At 32.3% G+C, this 22,647-nt stretch overlaps 2 protein-coding genes across 2 annotated transcripts; one reads left to right on the top strand and one right to left on the bottom strand.

Moving 5' to 3' along the window:
• Positions 1-190: 190 nt before the first annotated feature.
• LOC123657324 (rho GDP-dissociation inhibitor 1) lies at positions 191-19,305 on the bottom strand. Its single transcript, XM_045592892.1, has 5 exons — positions 19,116-19,305; positions 16,321-16,521; positions 10,932-11,041; positions 5,146-5,260; positions 191-3,387 (listed from the first exon to the last, which is right to left on the bottom strand). The coding sequence occupies exons 2-5, from the start codon at positions 16,511-16,513 to the stop codon at positions 3,188-3,190; spliced, it is 618 nt and encodes a 205-aa protein (XP_045448848.1). The 5' UTR covers positions 16,514-16,521; positions 19,116-19,305; the 3' UTR covers positions 191-3,187.
• A 1,239-nt stretch (positions 19,306-20,544) lies between these two features.
• LOC123657323 (oxidoreductase-like domain-containing protein 1) lies at positions 20,545-22,582 on the top strand. The gene is made up of 3 exons (XM_045592891.1): positions 20,545-20,691; positions 21,528-21,650; positions 22,288-22,582. The coding sequence occupies exons 1-3, from the start codon at positions 20,686-20,688 to the stop codon at positions 22,483-22,485; spliced, it is 327 nt and encodes a 108-aa protein (XP_045448847.1). The 5' UTR covers positions 20,545-20,685; the 3' UTR covers positions 22,486-22,582.
• Positions 22,583-22,647: the final 65 nt, after the last annotated feature.

The following is a 22,647-nucleotide window of genomic DNA, read 5'->3' as shown; positions in this document are numbered from 1 at the left end:
TATATATATCGAAATAGAATATGCTGCTGTTCTGTGCAAAATTTCATTAAAATCGGTTCAGTATATTTTCGTAGTATAACCGAACAAAAAAACCGGCTCTCCATTTATTAGTATCTATAGATTAAGTATTATTAAATTAATCTAAGCAGTGCGGTCAGTTTATGTATAATATGAAATGAAACAAGGTATATTGAATAAATAAGCTTTATTTTTGGCCAAACTATTACATTGCATACAACTTTACATCTATTGTAATAAAAATCATTTACTGAAGTAACAAAATAATATAAAATAAAAAATATATATAGCACGGAATATAAACGTACCATAAAACATAATAAAGGACAAGCTCCGAACGAATATCAACCTAAATACATACAATATACAATTCAATATTTAAAGAATTATGAAACGAATATTAAATAATATGAAAAACTCAAAAAAATTTCGACGTCTATTCTTGAAGCTTATTTTTTATTTATTAATTTAATAAAGCGTCGATTTAAGCTAAGATTGTCGCATTGCTTTGTCACGTCAAACATTTTGAGTCAATTGCGAAACGCAAATCCAAAGCGACGATCTTAGTATAAACTGGTTTCCTTTAATTTAATACAATTCATTAATAATAGTGATATTAACATCAAAATGTTAAAATCTTTTTTTATTCTTCATTCTCTTGCTACGTTTGTTAATTTAACAAACGCTACAACGATTCTGGGATTCTTAAATTCACAGTATACTTTATAATTATTATAATTTATAATTTTATTTTACTCTCCGACAAGGAAACGTTATTGATCAGAACTTTACATAGTAATGACGTCAGAATTATCAGATTTGTAAATTATTAAGAAATGGGGTACTAATTCTAATTTTACAAAAGGGAAGCCTTAATTAATATTGTTGACTGAACACACGGGACGATTTTTGTAGGATTATAGTAAGGATATATAAGTTTATTTAATTGATTCTCATTTAAAGTATAATACCGAACACAGAACGATAATGTCTAGTTTTTTTAATCAGATTTCTTTTCAGGAAATCTTACAAATTTGCAACTAATTTAGTCGATATGGCAAAAATACATATCTCCCTGATAAGTTACCTATTTGATAACTTACGTATAAAAACTGTAAAATGATTGTTTAAGAATAATTTCATCTAAAGTCCGTGTGTCCAGTCCGTACGAAGCACCAGTGATGACACTGAAGCACCTCATTCTACCCTCCAAATCAGCAACAAGCGACATCGCCTCACGTTATAACACCGATTACCTTTATATATGTACTTTATCGCTTACCCTCTAAATTACACTAGTTGTGAAATCATACATTCAAAGAAAAAAAACAATTTTTTTTAATACTTTCCGATAATTATTGCCACGTCGTCGTCACTGGCACTGTATCTAGATGCTAGGTATTAAAAATAGATTTCATTTTTAGTGCTCTGTGCTCTAAAACATCAATGACTATATATATTATGTGACGCTAATATACATATCTCTCTCTTAACGATTTATACGAAATACGAAAGAGATAACTTACAACGTATCGATATTCCCTTACGGAACGAAATTATCAAACGATACTCAATATAGAGCTGCTATTACCCCTAAATGCTAGAGTCGCTATTACCTCTAATACGTTTTACATCTCTTGAACTGATCGAAGTATTCAAGTATATTCATAATATACCGTTTTACTGTTATTAATGCTAACTTTAGGATTACATTAAAAATTATTCTACATTCATACATTTTAATCGATAAGTTCCGATAGTAATGAATTAGCACGATGTCTTCGTCAATGTCCAGTAGACGAGACGGTGAGACATCGGATTACGTTTTCTTACTTTTTGAGTTATATTTACAGGCAAGGAATAAATTTAGATGTTCTTTAAACAGACCTATCTCTATCATTGGATTGTTAACCTTTATGGATTGCTATCTCTAGCTTTAACGCTGAGCCTGAGAGGGACAGCAAAGTACTAAATATTGAATAGTTCGACAATATAGTCAAAGATTATTTTAAATTGAAAGAAAATTCGATACAAACGTGGCTTATAAAATGCTCGGTACAGGAATGCTGATGTAAACGCATGAAGTGTCGACTGAGACTGACTAAAAACTAGTTTCTTAATTCAAAAACGGTCAGTTTTACTTAAGGAACCCTTCGTTTTAGAACTTACGTTGAACGGTTCGTAGCTAATACGAGTAGTTATAAAATATAGAAATCTGGAAAATTTATCGAGATACGCGATCGGCACTACGGTGATCTATAGAATATTTATTAAGATTATTTATACTGATATTATTATAAACGCTAGGATTTTATTAATCTCGAAATAAAGTCTACACTAAACCGTCTTACTCTATGGTATGAATGATTATTATCAATATCGAAAACATGTTTTTTTTACGTTATAATGTACAGATTACATCGACAGTATAAAAATAGTGATGGATTTGACAGATTAAAAAATAAAATTTCAGTACAATTATTTTTTTAAGTAGTATCAAAGATTATAGAGAAGTTTTGAAAGGATAACGTTACATTTTCTATACGAGTGTAAAATGCGTATTATGTAAAATTTTTTCATATAAATGAGAGATTAGCTTATTCACTAGTTTTGCTAACCTCAGTCAGCCATCGATAACATTATCGACACTTATTTGGATTGGAGGCACGTCAGCACTGTGCGTAATTTTTTTGTATCAATCGAAGGATATTGAGCAACGCGGTCATAGACAATCGTAGACTATGGCACACATAATAAAATGGCGTTTTTTGAAACGGAACAGAGAATTTTTATCATATAGAGATATTTATGAAAATAATTAATTTAAAGTAAATATTTTGTTTCAATAGAATTAGTACAAATCACTTTGGTGGAAAACTTTCAAGTCTTTCTTAACACAACACTTTTCAAAACTTTATTTTTTACCTTTCATTTTAATTGATACTAAAACAATCAATTTTAATGTTGACTGAATTATTTGATAGTACTACAATTGTTATTAAGTAATTAATACAGTTCCTTACATCAATTCCATTGAAACAAATTACAAAATTATATTACAGAAATATTGGTTACATAGTCAAGAAAAGTAACAATTTGCATCAATATCCGCTCGACAAATACTTTAAAAAGGTGCTGACCTGCGCATCCAATCCAAACGAAGCCAATTCTAATCTTTCCAATCCTTTTTGATCTCGAAGCTCCATTCCCATTGAAGATGGATGTTCTTATCATCATCGGTGAACAAGCTGTTCACTGTATAGGACCCTCTCGCCATCATACCTGATGGAGCGTCTTCTGGGGGTGTTGTGTACGACTGGATCTCCGTTTTGGGTGGGTAGGAACCGACCATGTGGGTCATTTTGTCCACTGTAACGTTAAAATGTTCATCGTTAATTTATTTTATATAGGTACTTGTTTCAATAAATCTCTTGACTGACACGTTTGGGCTAATAGGGACACAGAATGGGATTGGGTAGCTTAAACATTAATTTTTATTCTATGAAAAATTGGCTGTTTCACATTTGATCAACTCCTTTAATATATCATGAATAATAGTTTAAATTAAACACAAGACGAAATGAAAAATTAAGAAAAAAATGTCTGTGTGCAATTCACACATGACATAAGTGCACCTTCAGAAAAGTAGCCTATAAGAGATTTTTTTCCGCGAGAATATAAAATAATGAGTAATGTATTCTATCTCATTATCTCTCATACATTTGTGTTTTTTTTTTTTTTTCTTTATCATGACGCACCATTTCATCGAGTTTCAAATTGAATAATTTCAAAAAACAAACAATCATTTTAAGTCATTTCTTGCTTCGTTTACAAGACAGAACAGCATCAGGTAACCTAGTCCTAGTACGAGTATATATTTGCCCTTCTAATTATTTCACGTACAAATCTTACACCACCAGTACAGTGTGTCACGCTAATAAATTCGATATATCACTTCGATATTTATGTTACCTTGATAAGCAATATTGGATCTAATATCGATCACAATTAGGACGTATATATTTAGTGATACTATTGAATAGAATATGCGACATGCATATTTATAGTATGCGTAATAATAACATTGTACGAATATAAATAAGTAGGTTCATAAATACATACCGGGCACTGTCCAGATGCGTGCAACGAAAGCATATAAAATATATGAGACATGGTAATTAATAAGAATCTTCTAGGAAGGCAAGGATACATATATTTTTTAACCGACTTCCAAAAAAGGAGGAGGTTCTCAATTTGACTGTATTTTTTTTATGTATGTTACATCAGAACTTTTGACCGGGTAGACCGATTTCGACTAATTTTGTTTTAATCGAAAGGTGGTGTGTGCTAATTGGTCCCATTTAAATTTATTTGAGATCTAACAACTACTTTTCGAGTTATATCTAATAATGCGTTTTTACTTGACGCTTTTTTAGTCGACCTACGCTGTATTATACCGCATAACTTTCTACTGGATGTACCGATTTTGATAATTCTATTTTTGTTGGAAAGGGGATATCCCTAATTTTGTACCATGATAAGGAAACTAGGATCTGATGATGAGATCCCAGATAAATCGAGGGAAACTCGAAAATCCGCAATAACTTTTTACTGGGTGTACCGATTTTGATAATTTTTAATTTAATCGAAAGCTGATGTGGTCACATATAAATTTTATTGAGATCTAATAACTACTTTTTGAGTAATCTTTGATAACGCGTAGTTGTTTGACTTTTTTTTCGTCGATCTACGTTGTATTACTTGTCGATGTAATTGAAGTCGGTTTTTTTTTTTCGTTTGCGAGCAAACACAATTATTTATAATTAAGTCTTTATTAGAATGTCTCAAATGTTATTTTTAAGAGCTTAGGAAGAAAAGGCTTGGTTATAAGAGGGCTTTAGTCTTAAATTTTATCTTTCTGAATAGTTTATAATATAGTTTAAATTCTATATATCTTCAATTTCATATGTGATAAAACACGTTTCTCTTCGACAACGTTAATAATATTAATAAATTTAAAAAAAATACTTTGTACAAAATAAGAAAAGATAAGAAATCTGTGGCTATGAGACGTGTTGATCATTAGAAATGGCATAGCGAAATAAGTATTTGTGTAATGTTAGTCACCTGGCACTCCGATGCGATAGGTCTTCTGCACGTATTTCAATCCGTGCACGATTTCACGTTGCACAATAAAATCAATCCTTATCCGATATTGCACGCCCTCTTTTATTATGAACACCTGAAATCGAAAAATTTTATAATTACAAATATATACTAACTTTTTTACGTGCCTACTAATATAATTACTTTTTTGCTAAATATACATATAAATAATACATATTCAACTAAAAATACCCAGACTCGGGTCAGCAATCGATCCGACATATCCTGGAGCAAGAAGCATGTTGCAAACTGCTTTAAACGGTCTAATCGTAATTGTAATCTAATAAAGATGGAGTATACGAGGAAACAGTATTATTTGCACTTTCCTACTAATTTTCAATTCACCACGTGCCACGAACGCTAATACACCGCGGAAGCGATTAATCTTGAGTGACTAACGCTAACCTACAATAAACACCATCTTACAGACGCTCATACATACTAAATTGTAACTAGGATAAAACATGGATGGAACAAGACTATTATATTTTTAACAAAAAAAAGGATTAGGTACTAAGTACTCGGTACAAAGTAATTTGACTTTATTTTTTGTTACCTCATTACTTTATACAAGGTGTATGATTTTGATTAGTTTTTTTTTTTTTTTTCATTCGATAGCTAATACTAGGCCATGTGTTCCCATTAAAATTTAAGCGAGATAAAATTCCTTTTTAGGGTTCTGTACCTCAAAAGGAAAAAACGCAGCGTTATAGGATCACTTTGTTGTTTGTCTGTCAAGAACCTTTTTTAAGGAACGCATGGAGGTATCGAGCTGAAGGAAAAAACGCAGCGTTATAGGATCACTTTGTTGTTTGTCTGTCAAGACCCTTTTTTAAGAAACGCGTGGAGGTATCGAGCTGAAATTCATAACGAATACTCAGGTCTACTGTACCTTGAAGCTGTGAAAAAATCAAACTTCTAAGCCAGAGCAATCAAAAGATACATCCGTTTATGCTGCAAAGTATCGACACTGGCAAGGGAATCAAAACCTACAGGGTACTTCCCGTGAACTCAGAATTTTGAAATTTGGTACGAAACAACGTCTTAAAGTAGCACAGATAAAGGAAAAATTGCAAAAAGCATAAAATTTTTAGTTACATCATATAATAAAAATAATTTTAATAATTTTGTTTTTGCGGAACCCTCGGTGCACGAGTTCGACTCGCACTTGGTCGGTTTTTATTTTTGTTAAGAGTGTGAATAGGTCGTCTACTGAGTAAGGGTTCTATTAATGTTCCTCCAATTAGTGACGTTTTATTGATTTTTTTGTCCCCCAGCCCTTTACCTATGCTTTGTTAACTTCGTAGTGTAGGTAAATCTAAGATTTACACCATTAAGTTATATATTTTTTCATGACGTATCATTAAATCATGGAAATTATTTTGCATATTAGCTATGTTGTTTCGTGTAAATGATATATATATATATATATAAAATCTCTCACGAGGAAAATGCTACGTTTTATATACGCCGCAAAACAACTGAGGTAGGGCACAGCAGGAAATTTCTTGCTCAAAATATGGACCAAACCGACTAAAGGTCTCGACCTTACAGAAGACCACAGCTAAATAATACTGTTATCAAGCAGTATTGTGTTCCTGCTGGTGAGTAACGTACCAGAGCTTCTGGGGGGGGGGTTGGGTATAGGGTCGGCAACGTGCTTGCGATGCTTCTGATATTGCAGGCGTATATAAGCTACGGTAATCGCTTACAACCAGGTGAGCCGTAGCTTGTTTGCCGACCTAGGTATATATAAAAAAAAAAAAAAAAACAGAAAGATATTAATTAATATACCAATAAGAATAATAGACGCTTTCCACTAAACGACTTCCAGAAAGATTGTCACCTGTGTCCGAGGTCCGAAAACCACAAGCACAACCTATACATCTGTATCTCCCACACAAACACATTGTCATAAGCCCTAAACATTTGATATGACATGACATTATAAAATATCACCGTGACTACTAAATTGTCTATAATGGTGAATTAAGACTATACACGAGATTTATAGTAAGAAGGCGCAAGAGTTCAGATCTGATTGATAAACCGTCTGCTGGCACACGTCCAATGGAATTATATCGAGGAACTTTATAAGTATAAACATATGGCAAAACCGTTACATCTGTCCGAGATATCTGCATTATTAGATACGATTCATCTATTTTAATACTAATTTATCTATAGTATGGATTTAATTTACTATTGATCTCGCTTAAGCGTCATATTTAAAAAACGACTTCGAACTTTTTACCTTTATAATGAAACAACTATTTCGTATGTTATCGCGTTTTATTTAAGTGTTTTAAATGCCCGACGTTTTGGATACTTTACAGCAATCAAAGGAGGATTTTTTTTTAGTTTACTCTTTTAGAATCAATCAAAAAATATGAGGAGTAAAATCTACTGAAAGAATTACCTCGTTACGTTTTTGTTAACGCCATCTATCGGAACCCAGGCCGTTATCTGATTTGTTTATTTACCAATTGATGTGGTAGTAATCTTTTTCTTACTATAGTAAACCATTTTTGTGCCTATTTAGACAGTTGATCTGAAGGAGTAAACTCCAGTCGTGCGTCGGAGTTAACACACACACTTTTTTTATTACTTAGGTGGCAAACAAGCGTACACTCCGCATGATGATAAGCGGATATCGCGTCTTAATGGACGCTAGCAGTATCAGGATGCATTGTCGACCTTATCTCCGACCCTACCCCGACACCCGGACTTCCTTAGTCACCAACAGGAACACAACAACTGTTTGAAAACAGTGTTATTTAGCTGTGATCTTCCGTAATGTTGAGGTACTTCTCGAGTTGAGCTAACCTAACATTTGAGCCGAATATTTCGTGCTATACCCTACCTCAGTAAGAATTCGTCGTTGTTTCGTCATCTAATATATAAAATTCTCCTGTCGCGGTTTTTGTAGTTAAAGTCCTCCGAAACGGCTTGACAAATTCTTATGAAGTTTTGTGTGCATATTGGGTAGGTCTGAGAATCGAACAACATCTATTTTTCATACCTCTAATTTATAAGAGGGGGGGGGGGGATAAAGGGGTTAATAACATATATGGCAAAACAACGCTTGCGGGGTCAGCTAGTATACGTATATAATACCTTGATCACAACAGCTAGAGACTTAACTCTAGCTACGATATCATGCCCTATATAAAATGCTGTCTGGAATACACTCTTTAACAATCACATCGCCTTTGAATGAAGTGATGCGTAATTTGTAAATGAGTCATTAAAGATTAGTTCACAGTTATTTAACAAATTATATCAATATTTATTTATAGTAATCTTTAAACATGTGTTTGAATATCAGTAAATTATGAAAATTGAATCAAATGTTATCTTTGATCGGATATCTTAGAGCGTCTTGGACACAGATATAAATGTAATTTTCTGAATTGATTACTATTTTTTATTTTAATAGAAACACAATTTTCGAATGTTACATTCGAAAAAAACTTTCCTATCCGTCGCTACTATATCGTGTCCTAATCCTGTGATAAGACCGCCTTTGTACATCTGTTTTTAGTTACTACTCTGTTTGTTTGTATTTTGGTGTACACTAAAGAATATTATTATTATTAACTTCGCATAGTACGCATACACACACCAAACCAGTTGATTTTTACCGAATTGATAGAAAACTGTAAGGAAAATTCGAGCTTATATTAAGCGATCATAGTTGTACCCGCGTAATTTCTGATCCCTGATCTAGTGTAAATTCGTTTTGAGAATAGAGTATATTTTTTATTCTGGATATTCATTTATCGATCAATTTCGGAAATACGTAACAAATTTTACTACAATTATTTTCTAGTAGTACTTGCGGGAAAGAATTACAAACATTCAGACAATATAACGCACTTATAATATTAATACGATAATATTAAAACAAAAATATATTAGGTTAAATATATTTTATTTAACATGATGGTATTTTAATTAATCATAATGAAACTACGAATTTAACGTACACCTTGCATCACTGCGTAAGACCTTGCAAAATCTTAAGGCTGAGTGACTTACTATTGAGAAACCTTACTAATCGTTAAGCAAACACCTCAAACTCAAAGGAACCTAGAACAACAACGCAGCACAACTCAAAGCACAACAAATACAAATATTTTGATGACTTATACAGATTTTTGTCATGTAGAGAAATCGAAATGGCGACCGCTAGCCGTTAATCAGTTGGCGATATCATTGAGACAACGGGACGTCACAACGCAGTCAAATTTTTAATAACAAAAAACCTTCAAGATTAACTCACAAACATATTTTCCTAACTAATGTACTTCTCGTATTCTAACGGTTTAACTAATATATCTTTTATGTATTTCAATACGTTAATTTTATGATTTACTTGAACGAAGCAAAAAAATTTCAGTACAAAGTCAGCTCAAATAAGTGTATTTAGGCTATTAAACATCTTGCTGTCGTTTAATCGGAACAATTAAAAATGCGAATGGAACCGCACAGCTTGTTTAGTAATAGTTCAGAACGTTGATAAGAACGTTTCAAGAATCAAAGGGAAAAAGTAAGCTTAAATCATTGCGGATTTGAATCACTACAATACACAAGAAAACAATACGGATTTGAATTTTAAATTTTAGTAAATATGACAATCATAATTTTTCATTACAAAAAAAAATCGTTATAAATAAATAATTATAATTTTTTAAGCTATTTTTTTTAAATGCGTATTTAATTTGGGTCGAGCTACTTGACAAATCATAACTTAAAATAATACATTATATTTTTAGTATTACAAAAGTGGTATGTATAATTATAGAGAAATATGGTATGTTTACTTTCCAAATCGTATTTTTTTTTTTTCGTTTTTTTTTTACTATTCAAAGAATTTCAACATTACCTAACAAGTCTTAAACGTGAGAAAAGAGTTCAGTAAGTTTTCTAAGAAAAGTAAAACTTAGGCAAGGAAAAGAAAGGCAATTACAGCCAAACTTCGAGCAAATAATCTCAATCTGTCAATTTAGTTCAGAAATGATTAATAAGGTAGGAAGTGTCAAAGTTTGTCTATGTTTTAAAACTTTTATCGCTCTGATAGATATCGATAACATTGACAAACTATAATATATTACAAAACTGCCCTGTTACAAGTAGTTTTACAAACGACGCTTTACTATTAATAAGAATGAAACGACACGACACTAGTTTTTCACTGCGTCGTTATCTTGACTTCACACCATAAATTAAATTAATTAAAACATCCATTTCTACATTTTTTTTAATTTATATTATTTTCCACAGAATCAACATCGAAAAAAAAATGAGTGTAAAATAGTTATAAAACCTTATAAACTAGTACAGTGAGTGTCAAACGGTCACAAAATTAATTCAAATTTTATTTTATTTTTTAAGTTATGTTAAAAAATACCGTACTTCGTGATACAAAATTACCGAGTCGCTAGACGGTCGCCCGTAAGAAATGTCGACATAGCTACCTAGCTATTAGCTAGGAACCTCACTCACTCACTCACTTTAGCCTGTCGCAGTCCACTACTGGACATAGGCCTCCACAAGTTTATGCTAAAAATAACGTGAACTCGTGTGTTTTTCCCATCGTCACCACGCTGGGCAGACGGGTTGGTGACCGCAGGGCTGGCCTTGTCGCACCGAAGACGCTGCTGCCCGTCTTCGGCCACGCAATCACCACGATACGTAACCACGCAGCATAGCTAGGAACCTAGATAATACTTATTCCAGCTCACCTGCTTCTTCAGATCGGTCAGGTCGCCGGTGAGGTCTAGCTCGAGGTCGTCGCGGTCGGTCACGCACAGCGCCAACTTTTTCACTATAACCTTACGAGGGTCGTCCGGCTCTAAAATATACATAAAACACTTTTAGTACAAAATAAACTACGTACCTAATTAAATACAATACTTATAAAACAAACGATCGTCAGTTCCTACTGTAAGCGACTTAACATTTGTTAGGTATAGGTAACAGCCGACCGCTATAGCTAAGTTTTTTTTTTTTTTTTTGATATATTTACACATACGAACAACAAACAATTACGAACATTACACCCAATCGAACCCACAATCCCCGAAACAGAAAGCAGGGTCACAACAAACTATGCCAACGGGCCAGTCAAAGTATTTGACTAAAGGTCATTTATTTCTCAAAAAAAAACTTATTGCACGATTAAGTAAATAAACATGAAATATAACTTTAAAAAAATATATATTCGAGTAAATGAAATTAGCTTATCGGGATAGCTAACGGGATAATAACGCCTTAACTTAGGAACAAGCGACCACGTGTGTATGTAAAAGACATTTATATTTATTTATTCTTTAATTTCGAAATATTTATTTTGAGACAAAATAAGAATATTTTATATAACTCATCATTATATTATCTTCATCCTTATCGCTTCAGCCTGTAATATCCCACTACTGGGCATAGGCCTCTTTCCCCATGTAGGAGAAGGATCAGAGCTTAATCCACCACGCTGCTCCAATGCGGGTTGGCGGATATATTCCCTACTATGAGTAACGATCGCTATCAGGTGTACACGATAACAACCGGGACCAACGGCTTCACGTGCTCTCTGAGGCACGGTGGGGAGACCCACTAGGACTGCACAAACACCCGGACCACGGCAAACACCTGTATGGCCAATACAAATGTTTGTCATGTGCGGGGATCGAACCCTCAACCGCCAGCGCAATAGGTACGATCCATGGCTGTGACCTCTGCGCCAACGCGGCGTCTTCATCCTTAAAATATTGGAAATTATTACGTATTGTGGTTAAATAAGAATTTGATAACACATAATACAAATTATAATTACACACGCGCGCGACGGGCGCTTACAATGTAATAAAATATATACGGTCAATGAAGAACAGGAAAAATGAGCTTAAAATATCATTTATAACATTGTCAAAATAAAATATCTAATATATATAGTTATAACGAAACTATAACAGGTTCACTTTTGTATGTTGAACTAGCTGTGCCTGTGTCTTCGTTCGCGTGGAATTTAACAGAAAGTTATTATTCAGTTCGCAGAGTTATAAAATAAATAAATTTCTAAATTAAAAGTAGCCTAAGTTACTTCTTATTACGTCAGCTATCTGCCGGTGAAAGTTCCGTCAAAATCGGCCCAGCCGTTTCAAACATTAGCCGGAACAAACAGACAGACAAAAATTATAAAAAAATTGTTATTTTAGTATATTTTAGTACCGTATATATATCGTTTTTTTTTTTTTTTGTAAGCGAATACCAGTGGTAGAACACTAAAAACTAGTCAAGTTCCTTAGATAAGATTAATCTTTAACTGAAATAATATAAAGCTTTAATAAAATTTCATTTTTTGAATAGTACTTAATAACTTCAATTACATCAACAAATAATACAACGTAAATAGACGAAAAAATCAAGTAACTATCAAAAGAACGCGATCAAATTTAAATGGGATCACACAACCAGTACCAACTTTCGATAGAAACGAAAAATCAATATTGGTACACCAAGTAAAAGGTTATGAGGTAACAGTATGTAACACATAAAAAGTAGTCACTGGGATCCTCCCCTTTTTAAGGTTGAAAATCAATTACCTCTAAAGCTCGTTAATTTACCATTATAATTATATTAAATCAAAATCGGTCCACCCATATAAAATCGAATTGAGAAACTCCACCTTTTTTGGGAGTCTTGACATGACAGAAATAAATTAAAGAAAAAAATACGTTGAAACAGATAATAATAAATACAAGAATTATTTGTAATATTATACTGAATAGAATGTACGAGTACATTTATGAAGCGACACAATTTCATCTTTCAAATACTGTAATTGATAACAAGCCAATGGATCGTGATAACAGAGTCGATAGCACATTCCAGAATCAAGAAATAAAGATAAACTTTCTTAACAAAAAATACATATTTGTGGGAATATACTAATATATGCCCTGTGGTGTCGGCCGAGTAGAATAGCACCACCCCCTTTCTTCCCGTTGGGGTCGTAAACGGCGACCGAGGGATAAACCTGGCTCAAAATCATCAGGGTCCTGGAGAAGGAAAACTTCATTTAAAACCCGGAATGGGGTCTCCGTCAAGCATTCGTGGCATAGCTCTAAAATTCGAAAGACTCCTGCAGCCGAACTGGTTCCACACGTATCGACTCGTCATTTCTGTGGGCCTAGCCAGTGAGGTCCTGCGGCGCGAGAGGGTGGCGCAGAGCTTAGGCAACTCTGCGTTTTCCTGAAGAGTGTCCTAGGCGACACAGTTTCTGTCTGATACTGTCTAGGCCAATGATGATGATGATGATGACTAACATATATTTTTTATACCACAAGGGTTTCCCGCCTGATGTTAAGTGGATACCGTAGTCTTTAGACGCCTGCAACACCCGGAACGTCGCAAGCGTGTTGCCGACCTTACCTCCCCAGAAGTTCTGGTCACCTTACTCACCACAGGAACAGAGCTCTACTAGAGAGCAGTGGTTGCGATCTTCTCCAAGATAATGTTTATACAAAAATATTTCTAGGTAAATATATGATATAAATATATTTATATGATATAAGTATATTTGTTTGTGTGTATTAATCTTGGCATGCTGACTGTTGGCTAAACTGTTTGACAGATTGTAACACATGAGGTGAGGTCGTCATAATAGTTCTAGTCACGTGACTATGGCGTAGGGTCTAACTAGGCAGTCTGTTTTTATAAATTTAACTAATAGAAATTTTAAATATATAATGATATCTTTTTTTTTCAAATCGTATCAAAGACAACTTTATTTAATAGGATTCAAAAGCATATTCGAATCGTCATTTTACAAATTAAAATTTTAAAGTGATTATTATTTTTTAAAGTAAAGCTACCACATATTCGGAATGTAGGTTCTGCAGAGAAGTAAATTGGCAAGAAACTCCGCAGTTACTCTTTTGAAAATAATAATAAGAATAATATAATTTCACCATATTCTGAGTTATAAATTGAAGTCGGTTTTTTTGGATATAAACATTATGATAGGGATATACACTCCTATACGAACAAAGTAATGGACATATGTAGTACACCTGTATTAGGTAATGTATTTTCTCTCTAGAGATCTTGTCTACAGTTCGCGGAACTGAGTTATGACACATTTTTATTGGATATCTCGTGAGATTGTGAGATTATTTGATATCTTGATATGATTAGTTTTGTAAGACGACATTTTAGGTGGAAATAAAATAATAATAAAAATAAAATTAAGAATATTATTTTTAATTCTTCGCTGTTTATTTTAAAAATCAGTAAAAGGAATTCATAACTTTATCACACTTACAAAGTAAAAATGTTTCTTACATTTTTGTTGGAATTTACTCCTTTAGAAACTGTATAAGGCTACGTGGTACGAAAAAAAAAACTATGGGTAGTAAAATTGTGTGAAACAACTGACGCTGCCGCTCAGTGGCGCTGAATGACATTTTACAGCACTTTTAGTTGTTTATGTAAGATGTAGGTACCTATATATAATTTTTTTTAAACTCATTATTTTAATCTATACTAATATTATAAAGCTGAAAAGTTTGTTTGTTTGTTTGTTTAATAAACGCACTAATCTCAGGACCTACTGGTTCGAATTGAAAAATTATGTTTGCGTTAACTAGTCCATTACCCGAGAAAGACTGTATGTAGGCAATATAATATTTATTACGTTTTTTTAATCTCAGATTAACGCGGGTGAAACCGAGCGGCAAAGCTAGTTAATTAGAATTTGCGTACTTCTTGCAACAACAAAAAAAATACAATTAGATGGTACCGATGTAAAAATATCTAAATTTAGCTCTGGGTCAATCAAACAAACATCCTGTTACCAAAATATATCTAGCTCATACAGTCTTCAGGTGTTGAAACTTTTAAAGTTTAGATTATAAATTAAAAATAGGTATTTATAACTTGTAATAGTGTCATAAAGATAACTAGCTGTGACCCGCGGTTACACACTCGTTACATTGAAAAAAGAAATTGTCTACATTCATCTTCATCGGTAAAATGGCTATACGTCACAAAAAAAAATTCAAATCAAACAAAGGAACAAACTTTTCAGCCTTATAATATTTTAATACAGATAGATTATTTGTAACTGGCAAGCTCGGAAACTGTTTTATTTCTAATCTTTTAAGTCTTATCTCTCAAATAACTTGCGTTTAAAATTAAACAGTTCATGAGCAAAATTAATCATTTACAGAATATTTGAAGGGGACTTAAATTTAATGTTAACTATGTATAAAATGATGTACGTTAAGAGCTTTAAAATTATAGTAAGATCTCCTTGAAGTAAGACTTCTTTACGCACGCTTGACCACAAGTCAAGCTGGTGAATGCGTGACGAGAACGAGAGGCGAGGCGAACGGAAGTTGAGAAGGAGACATAAGTTAGTGAAGATAGAAAAAGAGAGATAGATAAACGCGCGATTTCTAAACCAAAAAAAAATTCGTATAACGATGCAAAATTTTCCAAAATTTAATCAGATTGTACCTATATTTAAAAACATTATTCTGATACTTTCAAAATAGTTTTCACAAAAAATATGCGTGATTTTTGGGTATGGGCTAGTCTAAAGCCTCACCAGATATCACCAAGGGGAGTAGGGTGTTAAAGTTGCTAAAAAAGAACAGGTAATTACGACGACCCCTAAGTATGTACCTTGATATTGTTTTGTAACGTTTTCGTTCGAATTTAACTCACTATAATGAAACAACTTTTTCGGATTATATCGAGGTTTATTAGGTTTTAGGTCCTCCCGTGACCATGGTTCCTGTAAAGAATCCAAAACATTGTGCAAAAACGTAATAAACCTCGATAAAATCTGAAAACGTTGTTTTATTATAATAAGTACCTAGACAAATGACATATTTTAAGTACTTATACATTTACTATTAACAAAAGAAACTGAGAAAATGAATTATCATAAACAGAACACCAATTTGAACTGCCCACATGGCTAAAATACCAAACAGTGTAATATATTCGCCAACCGCAGTGGAGAAACGTGATGGATTAAGCTCCGATGTGAGTAAAGAGGGTTATACCTAGGAGTGGTTTGTTACAGGCTGAAGCGTACCAAAAATATACATAAATAAAACAGCTTACCAACTATAACAGTCCCCGCCTGAGCCTGTCCGAGTAACGCTTCCTTGTACTTCCTAAGGGATTCATCCTCCTGGTCGGCGGCTAGGATCTCCTCAATCGTCTTCTCTGGGGGAGGTTTGTATGAGGACTTGATTTCTTCCTCTTCAGTCTCCTCTTCCTCAGGGGTGCGTGCTACCTCTGGCTCTCCGGACATTCTGAACCCTGAGGCAATTTATTTAATAACTAGATGACCGGGTGAACTATCACCCTACATATATATGTGCGAATATGGACAAAATACTTTCTGAACGCACCAATAAATTTTTGACAACCATGTGATAATTTCCTTTTGGAAAAAGACATCAAATGTTTAGCAGCTAGGAACATTTTGTATAGGAAAATTAAATTTTCGTTTTTAGTATTCTCCCGTAATCATTATTTATGTTTCTCACCATTTAAACCTACCCTGAACTTTCATAAATATATCCAATTAGCCAAATCGGCTCAGCCATTCTCGAGTTTTAGAGAGATAAATGAAATGAATAAGGTGATAACCACCAATCCACAGTGGAGTAGTGTGGTGGATTAAGATCTGGTCTTTCTCCTACATGGAAAAAGAGGCGTATGCCCAGCAGTAAGGTAACTTTAGTATTTTTCTTAATGTAATTTTAGTCGAATGGATTTATTATGTTGCAATCCATTATTTTCACTATTCTTTAGTATCAGAAGAATTTAGCCTCTATAGTATCATAAGGAAATATGTTCAGTACTTCATAGTTTAGTTATAGTTGAGGCGATATATCATTATTAGTAATCTATATATATATCGACTGTCCCTATGTACAGTATCAAAACTGAAATTATTTGATTTTTTTATTGCATGAAACAACTACTTTTTATGTATATTTTCAAAGAAAAAAAGAAAAAATGCTATAAAATACACATAAAATCACATTTTTCATGAGTTTATACTCATTATTGATACTTAATCATAATCATCTTAAAATCATTCAGCGTAAAAAATGTAAAGTGCCTTTTTTCAATTTCGATATTATACGTAGGGACAGTCGATATAAATATGCTGTGTGGTTACGGCATTAAGAATATAGACACCCCCTCTCTTCCTGTGGGCGTCACAAGAAGGACCTAAGGGATAACACAGTTCCACAACCACCTTGTAACTAAAAAGACCGACTGATAGCAGGATAACCATCCAAATGCTGGCTTTAAAATACACAGGTCGAAGACGGGCAGCAGCATCTTCGGTGCGACAAAGCTAGCCCTGCGGTCACCAATCCGCCTGCCCCGCATGGTGACTATGGGCAAAACACATGGATTCACTCCATTTTTGTGCGAACTTGTGGAGGCCTGTGTCCAGCAGTGGACTGTATTAGGCTGAACTGATGATTACTGACTGATATATATAAATCTTGTGTCATGATGTTCATCCAGGCTAATTACAGTAAATTAACAATAACAGTAAATTGGCAATGTAGATAATGCTTATAGGAATGTTAAGGTTAATTTATTGTTGTTAATTGTTCAACTCATTTTCTGCTGTTAATTAATTATAATTGTTTATTGGCATATTGTTTGAAAAATAACCAATGCCTTAATATCTTTTAGGTATTAACTTTTATTATGATTAGTATAGAGTGTATCCGTCACTCCTATTTGTTTCTTTACTATTTCATATTAGAAAATTAGATAGAATAAATTTTTGTCAATGTTTTTAAAAGCTTTTACAAAACAATATCATAATAATTAACATTAACTGAGTCGTCTGTAAAAAAAGGATAGGATTAATTTAATTGTTATTAATTTTGAATTTGTATTTGTATAATTGTGTTTGTGTATCAATTTTGAAGTTAAATTTTTAAATTAAATGTAATGTTTAACGAAAAGTTTAATATTATTATATTTAATGTATTTTTGCTGAATTATAGATTATTGAGACTGTATTTCATTTTATAAGGCTTGTTTGTTCAAGCTTTGAAAAGTTCGCTTGTCAAAGGGGTCAAATTCCTATAGGAAAAATCTATTAGAAAAGAGATAAGGTTCATGAGGAGAAGGTTTTAAAAATTAAATGTCACAATGCCAAATTGTTGGTTGGCATATCTTTTTTAGTTTATATTTAAAAAAAAAATGTCTTCAAAGCCATAAATACTGAAACATAAGAAGAATGAGTTTTTTGTCTGTATGCAGATGTTTTTTTTATACAATTTATATGATAGTTATGAAGAATTTTATATAAAAATCATTGAAAAAAATTTCAAACACTGACTGAGAATTGATAAGCTGATATGAGCAATTATATAATTGCCCAACTTAATAACTAATTTGGGTATTTATTAGTTTAGCCTTAAAACTACAAAAATGAAAAAGTATATACCTATGTAGTACTTTGTTTAGCGTACGTAATATTCTTACTTCAGTTACCTATCGCGGTATCTGATTATATAGCTGATAGCATCAGAAACCATACAAATACAAAACATAATACAATGAGTGGTTCGCATTTAAGTAACCATACATAAAATCGATTCATAATGAATCATAAATTTTTTAGCGTAAAGATTTTTTTCGTTTGTGCTGCTTTGGTTGCCGCTAACGTGATGTGTGGAACCGCCCTACGCGTTGCATTGCAACGCGTGAGTTCAAAATTTTTCATTAACAGAAATGATACATGGATATTTATAACCAGGATGCAACGACACTAATACACGCCTTTTATACAATAACAGAGGACATTATCGGCTTCGTCATTCCAGCTTTAGGCTTATCGTGACGGACATAGATGAAGGAATCTCACATACCTTAAAATATATAACGTAGGATAAGAAGAAAATCAACGATCTCCTCTACTAAAGAAGAACACGTAACATTAAAGTTAATAAAGAATACACGTAGGTACAATAGCGATTAGCAAATTATTTGTAAAAAATCTATAGATCAAAAATGACAGTCGGGCGACGACTTTAATGTTTCCGGTCGGTAACTCCGCATCTTTCTGTTATGCCTCATCTACACATTCAAGAATAATCATTGAATATGTTCAATGCGTAATTGTGTACGATAAAATAAATAATTTATTTAGTTATACTAAAACTCATCTAAAAATAGTATGTTTATTTCTTTAATTTTTGTAACCCTAATTTTACGTTTATAATAATAATTATATATCTTTACGAAAAACGTAAAAAATGCTGATATGAAAAAAAAATGAAAAGCAAGATAAAATATAAAAGTTATGGTGCTGGACTAAAACATTGCAAATTCTAATCAATTTGATATTTTAACAATAACTGGAATAGAAAACCTTCATCCATTCCATACACAAAAAATATATCTACAAAACCTATTAAATGTAGTTAGATAAATTCTAAAGTCCGTTTTCATAAACTCGAAACAGGTCGAAAACGAACGTTTAATTTGAATTTTAAATTTCATTGATTTGGGGTATCTGGAAAAAATGGCTAAATAGACATAAATCTGCCAAGCCCATTGTACTTCACAGTTTGTTATTGTAGTTGTGGTGTACAAAAAAGTATAAATAAATAAGAAACAAAATAATTTTGTATGAGAATACCTTCTCGATATATTTTTTTATTTTACAAGTTTTTGAGTTTAAAATTCTTATCAAAAAGTCAAAAACATGTACGGCTTATTATACAATACCATGTTATAAAAGTAAGTTAAGGTAAAAGTATGTACTGATTTGAATAAAATGTGAAGAACATGTCAGTAAAAAAAATAACCTTTCTATATAAAAGTGATACACTACATTTTAAAAGATGTTTGATCTTAAATAAATGTGTACTTAAAAGCACGAAGTATGCATTAAAGCCGCTTTATATCACTGCTATCGATGTTTGCGGTCACGAGGTGCGGTGCGCACTGTGCACGCCTGTGGAATGAAGCTTCATTCTAATTGGTTATATTGAGTGACGTTCCATTGCAATTACTTATATTTTAAAATATAAATGCGTTATTTGTGATAAAAAAAGAGACGAAATGCTATTCTGTCTTCGTTGCATAGCGTACCCATCGATCGTCATGCCTCTAGCGGACGTAAAGCCGTAAGCTATGAAGCCGTCGTAGCCCCCCCCCCCCACTACTGTAGTTGCACGACCTATGTATAAGACGGTGTATTTATTTGTGTATGAGTTTGACACTGACATAAAACTATTTGTTATGGTTATGTGATTATGTAAATTTAAATGTCTGTATAGTTAAAAATAAAGTACTCTTGATTAAAGAATGATTTTATTATTTTGCTATTACTTTTGCAATTGTTATAATAAGAAATAAACAAATATGTGTTGTAAGTTGTATCTTACAAGGCCAAAGTCACACAGAATGATTGGCAATCTATAATGCAAAATAATGTTTGTAAGTAAATCAATTTTAATTTACCTCATCGTCATCATCATCATCATTTCAACCTATCACAGTCCACTGCTGGACATAGGCCTCCACAAGTTCACGCTAAAAATGGCGTGAACTCGTGTGTTTTGCCCATAGTCACCATGCTGGGCAGGCAGGTTGGTGACTGCTGGGCTGGCTTTGTCTCACGGAAGACGCAGCTGCCCTCTTCGGCCTGTGTATTTCAAAGCCAGCAGTTGGATGGTTATCTCGCCGTCGGTCGGCTTTTTAAGTTCCAAGGTGGTAGTGGAACTGTTAACTGTTTAATTTACCTACTGTAACATATTATTCAGTAAGTTATTTTATGTAATTGTTTCGAAAATCTATTTTAAACTACCAATTTAATTAATCCTGTAACCTTTAACCTAGATTCGTTTAATAATTTCTTTTTAAATGCTTTTAATTTTATTTTCTTTCTGTAAGTTTGAGTTTATAATAGTAGCCAGTATTGGTATTATATTATTGATTTCTTATTTTGTTATTACAGGGAGTGATAATTTAATATTTATTTATTTATTGCCTTAAATAAAATAAAAGTATCGCACCAGCTATCCGCTTATAGTCCAAGGACTGATTGCAGATGAAAACATAACAAAAAAAAAAAAAAAAAATGCCTTAAATATATTATCGTTAAAGGCTTATTACCTAATACAATAGTACATTTAATATTAAAATATTGTAACCAAAACAACCACTAACCATAACATATAATAAATAAAGCAGCTTTTGTGAATTCATAATATTATATTATATTATATTATATTCAATATATTTATTATTGAACTATTCTTTGTGTTTTACAGAAATTAAGACTACTACCATTGAGACCTCAAAGGCTTAGATATTTTCAAAAGACTTTCTATTGTGATAATCCAAATGCCGCAGAAGAGGAAAAAGAAAAAGAGATTGAAAAAATAAAACAAAATGTATGTTTTTCTGATTTATATTATTATTGGAACAGGAATATAACAGTAAACTTCTTGTCTTCTTTTTTTATTTCAGAGGTATATTTAAAGTCTTAAACAGCCATTTTCTACTAATATTGTGATTTATATGTAAAAAATAATACTAAATGAAATGAAAATATATTTTTTTGCCGTAATGTACATAGCAAAAACATACACATAACGTACAAATACAAATGAAAAGTATCCTATTCTAAATTTAAATCATATGTATCTATAACTTGATTTAAATTAATAAAGATAACATAATGAATAATTCAATAGCTATGTTTTTTTTTTTTTTTTTTTTTTTTAAGTTTTTAATAATAATCATCTTTGATATGTACACACAGTCTTAATAGTAAACTTAATGCCTGTATTATAAGTAACAGCCAACTTTTTTTAAAATAACTATACATATAAATAAACATATTACATAACAACATACAATACAATAACATATACATTTACATCCAGGCTCAGGTCAGGAATCATTAGCATTACCCCTCGATCAGAAAGCAGAGTCACCGTAAGGTTTACTATGGGCCTAGTCCTTTTCCACAACTTATAACCTGAATTGTTTTATACAGACAATGATTTCTTTTTTTTTTTTTCTCAGGCGTCCATTGATGAGCCTCCAACAGCGTGTTGTCGCTCTGGATGTGCTAACTGTGTCTTCATTGTGTGGGCGGAAGCATTAACTTCAAAGTTAGAACATGCTGGACCAGAAATTATAGATAAAATATTGAAGACTGTAGATGATCCTTCGATGCGAGCCTTTTTAGAAATGGAGTTAAGGATGCGATTAAAGAAATAGTGTGTTTTTATTGCAATGTATGAAATATAGTTTATGTATATATAGTCTTAGGACAAAAAATATATAAATAATACAAATTTTTGTTAATAAGTAAAAATATAAGTTTGTTTTTAATTTGAATTTTATTTTTAACTCACTTCAAAAAAAGTAGGTTTTCAATTT

This window comes from Melitaea cinxia, chromosome 10 (genome assembly GCF_905220565.1).
Source record: "Melitaea cinxia chromosome 10, ilMelCinx1.1, whole genome shotgun sequence".
Taxonomy (NCBI): domain Eukaryota; kingdom Metazoa; phylum Arthropoda; class Insecta; order Lepidoptera; family Nymphalidae; genus Melitaea; species Melitaea cinxia.
Note: the sequence above shows the minus strand (reverse complement) of the source record. Positions and strands in the feature narration are given on the sequence as shown.